The sequence below is a fragment of the Conger conger genome, chromosome 2 (assembly GCF_963514075.1).
Source record: "Conger conger chromosome 2, fConCon1.1, whole genome shotgun sequence".
NCBI classification, from domain to species: Eukaryota; Metazoa; Chordata; class Actinopteri; order Anguilliformes; family Congridae; genus Conger; species Conger conger.
Genome location: NC_083761.1, coordinates 40743228 through 40758702, shown reverse-complemented (window position 1 = coordinate 40758702; position 15475 = coordinate 40743228). Strand labels below are relative to the sequence as shown.

At 42.5% G+C, this 15475-nt stretch overlaps 1 protein-coding gene across 5 annotated transcripts in view; it reads left to right on the top strand.

Annotated features, from left to right (window-relative positions):
* Positions 1-3011: 3011 nt before the first annotated feature.
* The window catches only part of LOC133121602 (piggyBac transposable element-derived protein 5-like), a 72306-nt gene continuing 59842 nt past the window's right edge, over positions 3012-15475 (top strand). For 4 of the 5 annotated variants that reach the window (XR_009708020.1, XM_061230905.1, XM_061230904.1 and 1 more), the window contains exon 1: positions 3012-3655. Coding sequence is in view for 4 of the 5 variants with exons in the window: in XM_061230905.1 (XP_061086889.1) it covers positions 3361-3655 (295 nt within the window). In the remaining variant the exon portion in view is untranslated. The remainder of the gene's footprint in view (positions 3656-15475) is intronic. The other variant, XM_061230903.1, reaches the window with a different exon arrangement.

The window sequence follows — 15475 nt, the reverse complement described above, 5'->3', positions numbered from 1 at the left end:
ATTCCCTCCCTCTACTTGATCTGGAAAAAAATATCCTATTAGTTAAAATAAATGCATTTAATTTATTTTAGCTATGTTTCACCAAGCCAGGATCTTCAGCTGTTAAAATAGTTAGATCTGTCAGATCTGTGATTTGTTTATTTGCTATGAAGTAAATAAGCTGGATGAACATCCACTAAGTGTGCTGATTCCATAATTTTGGCAGGGGTTGTATGTTCTCAGTAGATTAACATATCTACACAGCTTTGACCAGTCTGGCCATTCTCCTCTGACATCTCTCATTCACAAGGCATTTCTGTCTGCAGAACTGCTGCTCACTGGATTTGTTTTTTGTTTGTTGCACCATTCTTTGAAAATCCCAGGAGATCAGCAGTTTCTGAGATACTGAAACCACCCTGTCTGCCACCAACAATCATTCCATGGTCAAAGTCACTTAGATCACATTTTTTCCCCATTCCGATGGTTGATGTGAACATTAACTGAAGCTCCTGACAGTATCTACATGATTGCATTGCGCTGCTGCCACACAATTGGCTGATTAGATAATCGCATGAATAAGTAGGTGTAATAAAGTAGAAATGTTCCTAATAAAGTGCTCGGTGAGTGTATGTGGCTTTTCGAATGTCATGACTGTATAGTTTAATTCATTTGAATTAGAACTAAAAATTCAAAATCTCGACAATCAATTGTCCATAGACTTGTGTAGACAGTGGTTTTCATTTTAAGTATTTGCCCCCGATTTCCTCTATTTTTGCAAATAGATTGAACATTTGAAACAATTATGTGCAAACAAAATTTAATAGAAGACAAAGATGACCCGGATAAACAGAAAATACACTTTTTAAATGATCATTTCATTTATTGAAGGAAAAAGGTTATGAAACACCTATATCACCCATGTGAAAAAGTAATTCCCCCCCCATAAACTTAATAACTGGTAGTGCCACCTTTAGCAGCAACAACTGCAACCAAATGATTCCAATAACTGGAGATCAGTCTTTGACATCGCTGTGGAGGAATTTTGGCCCACTCTTCTTTGCAGAATTGCTTTAATTCAGTCACATTACAGGATTTTCGAGCATGAACTCCCTGTTTAAGGTCCTGCCACAGCATCTCAATGGGATCAGTCAGAGCTTTGATTGGGCCACTCCAAAACCATCATTTTGTTTTTTTTGAGCCATTCAGTGGTGGACTTGCTCTTGTACTTCAGATCGTTGTCTTGCTGCATAACCCAATTGTGCTTGAGCTTCAGTTCATGGACTGATGGCCGGACATTCTCCTTCAGGATTTTCTGGTAGAGAGCAGAATTCATGGTTCCATCAATTATGGCAAGTGGCCCAGGTCCTGAGGCAGCAAAGCACCCCCACACCATCACACTACCACCACCATGTTTGACTGTTGCTATGATGTTCTTATTGTGGAATTCTGTGTTAGCTATGTAACGGGACCCATTTCGTCCAAAAAGTTCCATTTTTGACTCATCAGTCCACAGAACATTATCCCAAAACTCTTGGGGGTCATCAATGTGTTTTTTGGCAAATGTGAGACGAGCCTTTATGTTCCTTCTGCTTAGCAGTGGTTTTTGCCTTGCAACTCTCCATGGATACCGTTTTTGCCCAGTCTCTTTCTTATGGTGGAATCATGAACCCTGACCTTATCCGAGGCGAGTAAGGCCTGCAGTTCCTTAGACGTTCGTCTGGGTTCTTTTGTGACTGCCTGGATGAGACGTCGATGCACTTTTGGAGGAATTTTAGTAGGCCGGCCACTCTTGGGAAGATTCACCACTGTTCCAAGTTTTCTCCATTTGGAGATAATGGCTCTCACAGTGGTGTACTCGAATCCAAGAGCCTTAGAAATGGCTTTGTAACCCTTTCCAGACTGATAAAACAGACTGACAATAACTTTCTTTCTCATCTCTTCTGGAATTTATTTTGATTGTGGCAGAATGCGCCGCTTGTTGGAAGCCTGGGTGTGTCTAGTCTAATTGAACCCAATTATCAATTAAATGTGGCTATTGGTTGATTGAGTAACTAAGGGGGCACTTACTTTTTCACACAGGAGCCACTGCTGTTGGATAATATTTTTCCTTCAATAAATGAAATTATCTTTTAGAAACTGTACTTTCTGTTTACTCAGGTTATCCTTTGCTTATATAAAATTTTGTTTGAAGATTTTAAATAATTAAGTGTGACAAATATGCAAAAATAAAGGAAATCGGGGCGGGGGCGAATACTATTTCACACCACTGTAACATGGGGAGACACAATGTTAACATAGGTGAGACTAATCTAATGTTCTAAACGAACATGAGACCGCTATGTTCGGAAATGTTATCGCATGCAGGTAGTAGCAAGATATTACATAGCACACCGACAGGCTAACAGCAGCCAGTCTCCCTGACTGTCCAAAGTACCAAGCATTCAATTTGTGAAAAAGTGTCCGATACAGTAAAGTGAGGGCGGCCAAAAGGGGGCAGCAAGGTTGACGCACATGTACATGAACAGAATGTATACAATGTATCTTGTATTTGTTGAATTTATCAGAATAGTGCTGTCATGTTAATATTATGCAAATAATTGCTAATCCTGTAAATGAGAAAGTATTGTCCTGCACAAACTGAATATAACTACAGGGCTGTAAAGATTCGCGCCTTGATGGAGAGCAGGCTGACGTTAACGTTAGGGCTGATCGATTTCATTTCCGGTCTTCTGAGGCTTTCAGCGAATTCAAATGTTTCACTTAAAACGTATTATTTTGTGATTAATAGGCTAGTGTACACTGCAACCGCTATCGCTGTATTTAACGTGCAAATAAATTAATCCATATGCGATTATTTATGAATAAATGTTGATTCTGTTGCCTGTTGTTGCCATAAGGAAACTTGACGTTGAGCCTTATAGGCTACCTTACTTTTTTAATGGTTCAACAGGCGAAAACATTCTTCCTTTCAGGAGGGGCGGGAGAGGATATAGACGCTATTGGAGAGTACAAGAAGACCCAGGTCAGGTGATCAGTGGAGGAGGTCGGGAATTTATTGAGTCCTACACAGTTATAGTTGCTCTCCGATTCCGAATGTGGGATTAAAAAAAAAAAAAACATTGATACAATTTTGTCTCGTAGGCGGCGCGAAGGGAAATTCAGTACTAGGTTGTAGAGAACAGCTCCGTCTAACTTCAGCTGGATGTTGGGTTATTCCCGGTTACATTGTGGACGTCTGCGGTGTGAGAGGACAGAGAAGGTTGACATTTCTATCAGACAGGACGAGGCGCCTGGTAAAAGGTGTGTGCATTTAGGTCCCCCCCAGGAAGAGCCTGACATCGTGATCTCGCCCGGCTTAGAGGGTTGTCACCAGTATTAGTGATGGCGGAGTGCGGGAGGAAGGCACTGTCACTCCTTGAAGCGGCCCGCTCACGCTACGAGAGTTTGCAGATTTCGGATGATGTTTTCGGGGAGTCTGGTGACGACAGCAGTGATAACCCCTTCTACAGCACATCGGGTGACTCTAACTCGGACAACAACACCCCGGAATGCTGTGGGGACGAGCGGAGGACAGGCGAACCCCGACCGCCCAGCTCCCCAAACACCCAGGCAGAGGAGGAGGGCTGGAGTGACGCAGTCCAAGACATCACGATCCCCTCCTACACGGATACCTGTGGTATGTCTATGTAAAAATACAATCATTGGCCTGATGTAGCCGACTGTGTGCCAATACATTCATGAATTACTGAACAGACTAACTCCAGACGAGAGGCTACTTCGACTCCCTTACTAATAACGGAGGGCATTTGACTGTATGAAAATGATTTCTAGTAGGCTATTGGCTCAACAGTCGAGGAGCTGTAATGAATTTATAGTGCTACTGTAACGTTATTGCCTTCCTTAGCGAAACTAAATCTGTGCGAGAGCTAGCCCACTGCTTTATACTACAACGTAAATAGCTTCCATCAAATAATTAATTTTTCGAGATAGATTTCTTGACAAACGTGGCATTGAGAACGAAATGTAAACGACCGCAATTTCCTCGAGGTTATAGGCACTGCTGCCCTAAACAGACGTGCTCAGGAGGATATTTAATAAGCATAACGTAAACTCACCGTGTTTCGAACAAAACACGAGGAAGCGGCCGCTTCCACCAGAAGTTAGGAATGTGGGTTATGATTATGGTTGCTTATTGAATATCTTAGACACTTTCATTGATGTGAATTGGACCAATAATTATAGAGTAAACTACAAATAACTGCCCTGTATTCGGAAAACCTGGTTTGATCAGTCAGGGTGGTCCGAACACCGCCTTCTAAGCCTGCCAGGTTCGTAGTTTCTCGTTAGCCACAGCTTCCCCACCACAAGGTCACAGTGGTGCACTATTACCATGTATGCTGAAATGTATCGCGTATATGACTCATACCAAGAAATAATAATTTACATGCACAAAAATTTAAATTGATCTAAATAAATTATTCGTCATGAAAGTTGCACTGTTCGGAGCATAGTGAGCTAACTTGGTGTTCTGAACACGGTGAGTTTACGTGCCAATACGTTAATGTAAGTAGACAAAGTTAGGATGACGGTGTTCATAATGTAGTTACACAGATTGCATACGTGAAGAAATTACGTGAAATAAAGCTGGGGGTTATTGTGAGTTTGAGAGTTCAAGGCTAACAAATCGCAGCGCCAATTAAATATTGAACAACTAAGCCTTACCAAACATAGGCTAGATGTCTTAATTGTGCCATGAAAATTATTATATGGATATTACATTTTACAAAGCTTTTGTTAACTCTGCATGGTCATGCCAGCCTGCATGCAGTCTGAATTCTTGCACAAGAGGGCTTTAATACTTCAGGACAAAGGGAAATATACAGACAATACAGACAATTCAGAAAACAGCGAGACCTAAGTCAGTATTTAATCCTTTTTAGCAGCCAACAAGTTGAATAACAGGCCTGGCTGTTTTCTATGTCAGTGAATAGTCTATATGTTATGGCTCTGCAAGCTCCTGATGACATTGTAGCATTTGGAGATTTTTTGTTTTAAATGCAACAGAAAAATAACAGTTAAAGGGCAGAAAGGGCATACAAACAGAGACTTGATCCATGCGGCATGTGACAGAGAGGCAGGAAGCTGTGGTCTAACTCATTAGTTGGTGTGACCCATTACTCTGAAAATGCATAATCCTTCACTCCACTACCACCCTCCTCCATTCCGTGCTCCGGAAACTGCTCTTTGTGAACTCCCTCCCTCCACTGTCTCAGTATTAGAGTACACAAGCAAAGCAACTTCAACTACGTCCTCTTCTACTCCCCCGGCAAAGTGTACAACAATGTAGGCTTCAGCAGAAGTCTTTTCAGATTTCTGGGTCACTTCATCACGCTCACGCACACATACTGTGGGGTGCAAAAATTTTGATCCTGGTTTAAATGTCTGTTACAATGAATCGGTTTGTGATTGAAAGCAAACCTGAACTCTAAAGGGTATAGAGTCAAACATGAGACCTTTCTCCAAATTTTAAAGCAAGATTAATTAAATTAAATTTTTTTACTGTAAATTATATAAAAAAAGGAAAAGCGTCCTGTGCAAAAGTTTGGGTTACTTTTTTGGAAGGTGATTACTAAGGCCCAGACCCAGGCATCAATGACCCAGGTGAGTATATTCCTGGGCTGAACTTCTGAAGTAACTCCAACTGCAGTGGCTGACTGCAGATGGGGTGATGGTGAAGGGGCCAATGAATGTGAAGGGGTAAGCTTGGGGCAGGTGGAGCGGAGGGGAATGTCCTTGGAGGACAACCAGACCTGGCCGACAAACGTCAGCAAACTATTTTATTTCTGAAACATTTTTCAAAAGATGCGGTTCGGGTCTCTTTCCAGGCCTGACGGGCACGCCAAACAAGGAGCTGGGCCCGCAAGTATTTTCATGTCCTTCTCCTCTTCTGGGAACATAGGTGGCCGATATCCCAGGCAGTAGGAGATAGACCAGTGGAGGAGACAGGTAGTGAGTTGTGTGCGTACTCAATTCATGGGAGGTATACCACCCAGGAGCCTGGTGACTTCTCCACCATGCAGCAGAGAGTCTTCTCCAATTCCTGGTTGGGATACTCCATCTGCCCATTGGTCTGGGGGTGGAAGCCGGTTGTGGTTTGGTGCCGATGAGGAGGCAGAAAACCATCCAGAACTGACTGGAGAACCGAGGGCCCTTGCGGTTGGTGGGAGGAGGCCAATTTGCTACTGCCGAGGTTTTCTCCGGGTCCATCTCGATCTGCCCCCTGGAGACGACAAAGCCAAGGAACTGGATGACATGTTCTTCCAGGGTAACAGAGAAGATGAGGATGCTGTCCAGGTAAACAAACACATTTGGAGATCATCTTGGCAGGACATCTTTGATCAGGTTCTGGAAGACAGCTGGAGCGTTGATGAGCCTGAAAGGTATCATGAGGCACTCATAGTGGCCACTCAGGATATTGAAGGTCGTCTTCCACTCATCATGGATGCAGACCAGGTGGTAGGCATTGCAGAGATTGAGATTGGCGAAGTACTGGCACTTCTGCAGAGAGGAGAAAGCCGAGGAGATGAGTGGGATGGGGTAGCGATTCTTTATGGTGATGTCGTTGAGCCCACGGTAGTTGATGCAGGGGCATAGGGACTTGTCTTTCTTCTCAACGAAGAAGAGCCCGGCTCCAGGTGGAGAAGATAAGGGACAGATCAGGCCGGTAGCCAGGGAATCACCAATGTATTTCTCCATGGACAGGGTCTCCGAGGCCGACAGGGAGAAGACATGACCTCTAGGGGGAGTAGTGCCAGGATGAAGCTTGATGGCGCAGTCATAAGAGCGGTGAGGAGGCAGGGAGCAGGCTTGGGCTTTGCTGAAGACCTGTCCAATGTCGTGGTAGACAGGTGGGACAGAGGATAGTCCGGAGGAGTTTCAGGAATCAGGCTGGCTGGAGGCAGACTGGAGACAGGACTGGTTCCCCGGACCCAGTCCACTTGGGGGTTGTGCTGGAGAAGCCAGGGTCTGCCCAAAACCACCGGAATGAGAGGAGACTTCATTATGTTGGCGATCTCCTCCTGGTGGTTGCCGGAGATCTGCAGCCAAACTGGAGAGGTGATGGTGTCGACTGTGGCCAAGGGGGTGCCAGTGAGGGCTTGGGAGAGTGTGGATGTGGGAACCCCCAGGCGACGGACCAGAGTAGGGCAGATCAGGTTGGCATCAACTCCGGGGTCGATCAGAACTCGCACTTGGTGGCGAGCCCCCTCCCAGGAGATGTAGGCCATAATGGTGGCTCTTGAGGTTGCACTGGGCCTTTTTCTTTTGTTAATTATTTTGAAACTCTAAAAAATGTAAATAAAAAGTAATCTTGCTTCAAAATGTTAAGAAATGTGTCATGTTTAACATTGTACCATTCAGAGGTCAGCTTCACTTCTTTTCACTTGAATATTGACTAGGGGTGCCCAAATTGTTGCACAGTACTGTACGATGTAAGCCCACCCCACAAAATCTGGCACTATCCAGAAACGGAGATGGCAGAGAACTTGAATTCCCCAAATTATGCAAGATGCTAAGATCATGCATAGCATCCTACCCAGATAGCAGTATAGCAAATATCAGTTTGTTTTTGTGGCTCATATCCTACAAACAAATTTTGCAATTTAAGACGGGGAAGCTGGTTTATGTATTTCCAGACTCTAAATAAGCACGGCAGCTACCATTTTTTCAGTAGGCTACATGAATGTGCATGACTTAAAAATAAGCAAGGGGGGGCCTCACCTTCTCTGCATTTTGGGAATCCACAGGCTACACAAATCAGGATAATGTCATTTTTCATGGTGAGTGTCCAGCGAACCAAATCCATAATAGTTTCTAATTCCAAAAATGTGCCAGTGCGGTTGAGGTTCTCTGACCAGTCCCAGTAATGCAATGGTATAGACAACCTACAGTATAGCTTCTGCTCATTGTACAGCCAGTTACGAGTGTGATATTACATTGACGACAGAGGAAGATTTTAGCTAATGAAATTTAGTTTCCAACGATGTATTGTTCGTTGGGCTTGCATAAAACATCAGGGATTTTCAGTCCTAGGCACCTATATAACATTCTGTACAGATAAGGCATTACATTACATTTGAGTAATTTGGCAGAGTAGTTAAAAACTGAATCAAATCAATAAATGTGAGGCAGGTTAGAAAGCATGAGGTTGAGTAATCCTTTTCAGAGACCTTTCTGAACACTTTGGAGAGCTTTATAAAAACATGCTCTCCCATAACATAACATAACATAACATAACATAACATAACATAACATAACATAACATAACATAACATAACATAACATAACATAACATAACATAACATAACATAAGGTATTTACTGCTACCGCACATTGACTAGAATCCAAAAGGCTTTGGTGAATTATGACCCCCATGTCTTTTTCCATTTGAGCACTAACCAATTTTGTACCCCCCCATGAATCCTGGCATATATTTGTATTTCACTTGTGTAGAACTTAGTTGTATTTAGTTGCATTTAGTTGTATTGAATTTCATTAGCCAGGTTTCCGCCCACTTCTGGATTCTGTTTAAATCTTCCTGGATTAATTTAGTAGAGTCTATACTGTTAGCTAAACCACCTAGTTTTGTATCATCATTTAACTAAATTACTTTCAATGCCCATGTCTAGGTCATTTATAAATGAGGAAGAGCAGTGGCCCCAGCTCTGATCCCTGTGGACTCCACTTCCCACAATACCCTACTCGGATAAGGCCCCTCCTACTACTTTTTGTGTCCTTTCCTGTAGCCAATTCCGAACCCATTTCCAAATGGCTCCTACAATTCCTACTGTCCTCATTTTGATAATGAGTTTGTCATGTGGTACCTGATCAAATGCTTTTTAGAAATCAAGGTATACAATATCATAAGCCCTGCTATCATGAAAACACTTGGTAGCTTCGTCAAAGAATGCCAAAAGTTTGTCAGGCATGACCTACCCTTTCGAAAACCATTCTGGCTATCCCTTAGAATGTTATTCTTTTCAATAAATAATTCCAGTTTGTCCCTAATTATAGATTCCAGTATTTTACATGTGATACAAGTTCGACTGAGAGGCCTGTATTTTCCTAGACTTTGTTATATATTGGTATTATATTACCTTGTTTCCAGTCATCTGGTATTTCTCCAGTTTCTAAGGACTGTCTTTAAATACTTGGCAGTGGTTTAAAAATGATCTCACTTAACTCTTTGAGTACCCTGGGCCTGCTGTCTTATTTGTCTTTAGTTTATGTAATCTTCCCTGGTAAAACTCTCAACAAAGTAGCCATTTAAGGCCTCAGCAATATCTTTATTCTTATACAGCAGTTCTCCTTTGTTATTCTTAATGCACTTGACCTCCTCTTTAATTTTCCTTTTCCAACTGCAGTATTGAAAGAAGCATTTGGGATTGCATTTAGCATCATCTGCGATTTTCCTTTCAAATTGCCTTTTGGCTAACCTTAGTTATTTTTTAACCTTAGCACGCATATTACAACATTTAGCTTTATTACTCTCAGTCCTTTCCTTTTTATATTTAGCAGATGCTCTTATCCAGAGCGACGTACAATGAAGTGCAGATTGAACACAGGAACAAGTGTGAAGAGGACCCTAGAGGACAGTATGGTTCTGAGTCCTAGCGTGACCATACAGATACAATCGGAACCCTTGAAGAATACATCAACTACCATGGTTGACAACTGGAATACCCCAAGTACAACAATACAATAGCTATAAAACACAACAATATCAATATAAAACTATATAAGTATAATCTATGGCATATACAAGGCTAATCATGGTGGTGAGGTAGGGAGGGAAAGGTGCAGCCTGAAGAGATGAGTCTTCAGTCTGCGTTTGAAAGTGGTCAGAGACTCTGCATCCACAGGGAGGTCATTCCACCACTGTGGGGCCGAAACAGACAGTAGTCGTGATCGAGAAGTACAGGTGTGGCGAGGGGGAAGTGCCAGATGGCACAAAGTGGTGGAACAGAGGGGTCTTTCTTGTGTATAGCCCCTGTATATACTCAATCGCTTATCAAGACCTATACACAAGAAAGACCCCTCCGTTCCGTCACTTTGTGCCAGAAGGCTGATCCTTTAACTACCTGGTACGTGAGCACCAGAGTTTTAATTTTGATGCGAGTTATAACAGGCAGCCAGTGGAGGTTGCTGAGCAGGGGGGTGACATGTGAATGTCTGGGAACATTCAGTACCAGAAGGGCTGCGGCATTCTGGATCAGTTGTAGGGGTCTGATGCTGGAAGGCCAGCCAGCAGAGAATTGCAATAGTCCAGGCGGGACGGGACCATTGCTTGGTTCCCTCACTCCCTGCCACCATTACTTGATCACTCTAAAAAGATTTTGTTATTGCTCTCACCAATACAGTACAGTAGCCTTTGCCGTTTCCGTCTGCGTAGTCTGTACCTCCCTGCCCATTACACTCTCTATCCTCCCTGCCCCCCAAGTCCCTAGTTTAAATAATCCTGTGCTACCCTAAGCATACATTGACCCAGTGCAAAGGTTCCCCTCCGGTTCAGGTGCAGCCCGTCACGCTTTTACAGCTCACCGGGCTTTTTGTAATTCTTTTGTATTTTAGTGTAACTTTTGTGTACGTGTGTACATGCTCTGACATAAATTGTTCTGTCTCAAGTTCATGAATGGTACAAGTCTCTTTTTTAATTTAAGTCTTCAACCATGAGTGTGTAGTAAATAGCTTTTGAGACATTGATACTTTTATAGGGCTAGTACAAAATAGGTGCAAATTACCCTCTCGGGGGCCAAAGTGGAAAGGGTTAAAATGCAGAGATCTTTATGTATTCTGTATTCTGAAGATGCCAATTGTTTTCAATTTAGTTTGACACTGATGGTGTCATTTTAATATTTCTTTCAGTTTTTGTGTATGTTGTTGATGGTGCGTTTTTGGTGCGATGAGGCATTTCAGAAATTACAGTAGGTTCGGATGATCAGCTGGTTTCTGACATTTGTACATTTGTGGTTTAAAGTGGTAATAAATGTTTTTTCATATGAACAAATACCATATGTCACCATGGGCTAAATCCATAAAACTGAGAAAATATAAGCATTTATCACAATGGCTCTCACAATAGCACTTATCTGGTGTGCTGAGCATTTATTTAACTCGTAATGAGAACAGTCAGGCTTTCTTTAACGCTGTTTATGTTCTGCTGAATCTTTGTTGAACCCCTGGTATCTCTAGTGCATATCAATCTCACACCATCTTTGGTTTACACATCAAAAGGTTCCCCTACTTGGATGTTTTGGTATATTGACTTCAAAAGCAGAATGTCTCTACAAACTTATCTTTTTGTCATCTGAAATGGTGAACTGAATAAACTAAATACTGGAATCTATTTGATTCTCTGCTGCAAATAAAGTTGGGGAGATATTTTTATTGCATTCCTGCAATAAAAACAGTTCCCTCATGGGAGTTCCTTCATACTGCCCACACCTACACAAAACCATTTATCATTGGGCCTTTCCCTGTTGCCTTTTTTAATTAAAGTGGGAATGTATGATATATGTGCAGTAGAGTCATTGATGTGATTCAGCGTAAGCTTATGAATCACCTTGGAACCTGGTCAGATACTGTATGCAACTCAGTAGGGTGGCAACACACACACACTCACCAGCACATGAACAAACACGCACACTCTCACGTGCACACACATGCACACATACAGTATAAAACCACAATAAAACATATTTTATTTTTAATGTGAATGAAATATCGCTTTTTTTCAGTTTTTCAACTTGGACACAGGAGCTGAATTTTATTAAAGGAAATTAGTACAGTCCACGCTCTTAATTGTTTTTAGGATCAAAGCCCTGCCCCCGACATGTGGCTTGAGAGTGTCACCCTACATTTTACATTTACATTTTAGTCATTTGGCAGACGCTTTTAATCCAAAGCGACTTACAAGTGCATAGGTTCTACCATAAGTCAAAGCATCACATCCAGAAACGAGCAAAATACACATGAAATGCTGTTCTAAACATAGTTGTCATCATAAGTGCATTTTTTTTTTTTTTTTGGGGGGGGGGGGGGGGGGGGGGGGTTAGACAAGGATAGGGATATCAGAAAGGAGGGGCAGGGGAAATCAGGAGGGAGGACTAAGGTAGAGTTTGAAAAGGTGGGTTTTGAGTCTGCGTCGAAATAGGGGGAGGGATTCTGCTGTTCTGACAGTGGTAGGCAAGTCATTCCACCACTGAGGAACCAGAATGGAGAACAGGGGTGAATGTGCAGCTCGACCGCCAGGTGCATGTAGAGAGGGAACCATAAGGCGACCAGAGCTGGCAGACCTAAGTGGTCTAGCTGGGGAGTAGGGAGTGATCAGAGATTGTATGTAAGGTGGGGCAGTCCCCTTAGCAGCCTGAAATGCCAACACTAGGGCCTTGAAACGGATGCGTGCGGCAATAGGAAGCCAGTGGAGGCCAATGGAGGGTGACATGAGCCGACCTGGGCTGACTGGTGATCAGGCGGGCTGCAGCATTCTGGACCAGCTGGAGGGGCTTGATGGCACACACTGGGAGACCGGCTAGGAGGGAGTTGCAGTAATCCAGGCTGGAAATGACAAGCGCCTGGACTAGGAGCTGGGTGGCTTTCTCAGTCAGGAGATGACGGATACGGCGTATATTACACAGAAAGAACCTGCAGGTTCTGGCAGTGGAGGATACTTGTGGAGCCAGGGTGAGGCAGTTATCAAGAGTCACCCCAAGATTCTTTGCCGTACCCTACAGACTGCAGCACACATATTGCCTAGAGCTATGTGGTTTTTGCTGAAAGGTTTATGGCATTAGGAACCTCTGAGTGATACAGTCCCCTCCAAAAGTATTGGAACAGGTCAATTCCTTTGTTTTTGCTATACAGTGAAGAAAATTCAGTTTGAGATCCGGATTTCAGCTTTTATTTCCTGGTATTTTTATCTAGATTTGTTAAACAACTTAGAACATATCACCATTTGTATCAGACCACAAAAATTTTAGGTGAGCAAAAGTACTGGAATATGTGTCTGACAGGCGTTTCTTGTTGCCCAGATGTGTCCTGTTAGATTGATTAGTTAAACAATTAATAGTTCTGAATGTCTACTCTTGGTTTTAGCCTTGGGCTTTGCCTGTGAAGACTGCATTTGTGTTAGAAAAGATGAACCAACATGAAGACCAGAGAGCTGTCTTTAGGAGAAAAGCAAGTCATTTTGAAGTGTAGAAAAGAGGGGAAATCGAAATCAAACATTGGGATAGGTTGTACAACAACTTGGAATGTCCTGAAAAAGAAAGAAATCACTGGCGTACTGAGACCGACATTGAACAGGCCAACCATGGGGAACAACAGCAGTTGAGGACAGAAACATTGTGAGAGCTGTGAAGAAAAGCCCAATCAGTCAGTGACATCACAAACAATCTCCATAGGGCAGGGGGGAAGGTATCTCAAGCAAACGTTTGATTGAAGACTATAGCAGCAATATAGAGGCTATACCACAAGAGACTATACCACAAGTTTTATGGACTGATGAGACCAAGATTAGCCTCTACCAAAGTGATGAAAAGGCCAAAGTGTGGAGAAAGAAGGGATCTACTCATGATCCAAAACATCTCTGTGAAGCAGGGTGGAGGAAGTGTCATGGCTTGGGTTTGCATGGCTGCTTCTGGAGAGAGCTCACTAACCTTTACTGATGATGTAACTCATGATGGTAGAAGCAGGATGCATTCAGAAGTCTACAAAAACATTCTGTCTGCCAATTTACAGAGAAATGCGTCCTAACTAATTGGGAAGAACTTCATCAAGCAGCACGACAATGACTCAAAACACAACAAAGGACTTCATTGGGGAGAAAAAGTAGAAGGTTTGAGACTGGCCAAGTCAAACACCAGAACGTAACCTAATTGAGCATGCATTTCACCTCCTGAAGAAGAGATTAAAGGGAAAAACCCCCTGAAACAAACAACAACTGAAAGAGGCTGCTGTAAAAGCCTGGAAAAACGTCACAAAAAAAGAATGCAACAGTTTGGTGATGTCAATGTGTCGCAGGCTTAATTCAGTTATTCCAAACAAGGGATATGCTACCAAATAAGTGTTATTTACTGTCATTTACTTAAATACTCTGTTCCAATACTTTTGCTCACCTAAAAATTGGGTGGTCCGATACCAATTTAACACATCTAGGTGTAAATACATGGAAATAAATGCTGGAATTCTGAACTCTTGTGTTCATCTTTTTAACCCCAAATGTATTCAGTGTATTGAAAAAACAATTGGCCTTGCTGTTCCAATACTGTTGCAGGCGACTGTATACAAAGTGTAATGTTCTTCAGGGACTATTGTAGCTCAGTCTGCTGTCCCTGAGGCAGTTTTCTTAATTCCAAACTGAACATCTGACATATGAGGGGTACTCAGCAGTACCCCTCAACCCTGCTGCCATTGCCAAGCATTGACAAAATGTCTGTGCAACATTGTGAGAATGTTAGGTGCCAGCTAGGAATGTTGTAGTGTCACATTGGCAGTTCACCACTTCCAGGCCACTCATCTTAACCCACACATCTCAACCCACTACTGAGTCCACTCTCTAAACCGCCTGGGATACCAGCCAGAACCGATGAGTCCTTCCCAAGAATATAATTGACCATTTTCGTGGACTCTGATAAATCGGCTGGGGGCGGTCCACTTCCTATTACATTACATTACATTATTGGCATTTAGCAGACGCTCTTATCCAGAGCGACGTACAACAAAGTGCATACCCATAACCAGGGATAAGTTCGCTGAAAGACCCTCGAGGGAAGTACAATTTCAACTGCTACCTATTAAACAATGTAACTTGTATTAGTTTGGCTTCAACAGCGCCGTAGAATTGTAGCCGATCATTTGGGCTTCAAACATTAATACAAAATGTAATTTTAACGTTACTTGATCGAATATGGCTTGCTATAGTTATCTATGGGTGGCTAACTAGCTAGCTATTAGGCTACATTAGTGGTTTTGCTGGATTCCCTCCTTTAGCTAATTGCTCAATTCTTTTTTCACAGATATGTATATTCTCGTATTTTTTAACGACCTCCTGAATTGTCTTCACAGCTATGTTTCTAGCGTTAATTTAATCTGTTATTTTTTTACATTACATTACATTATTGGCATTTGGCAGACGCTCTTATCCAGAGCGACGTACAACAAAGTGCATACCCATAACCAGGGATAAGTTCGCTGAAAGACCCTAGAGGTAAGTACAATTTCAACTGCTACCTGTACAACAAAGATAAGGACAAGGGCCATTTTTTTTTTTTTTTTTTTTTTTTTTTTGAACAAACAAACAAACAAACAGAGCAAAAGTCACCAAAGTTAACTATCCAAACACTGCTTACCTAGCCAACTAAAATACTGATACACAAGTCACAGAGACAACAATTAAGGTTCACAGGGAGGTAGGGAGGGATGGGGAGAGGTGCTGTTT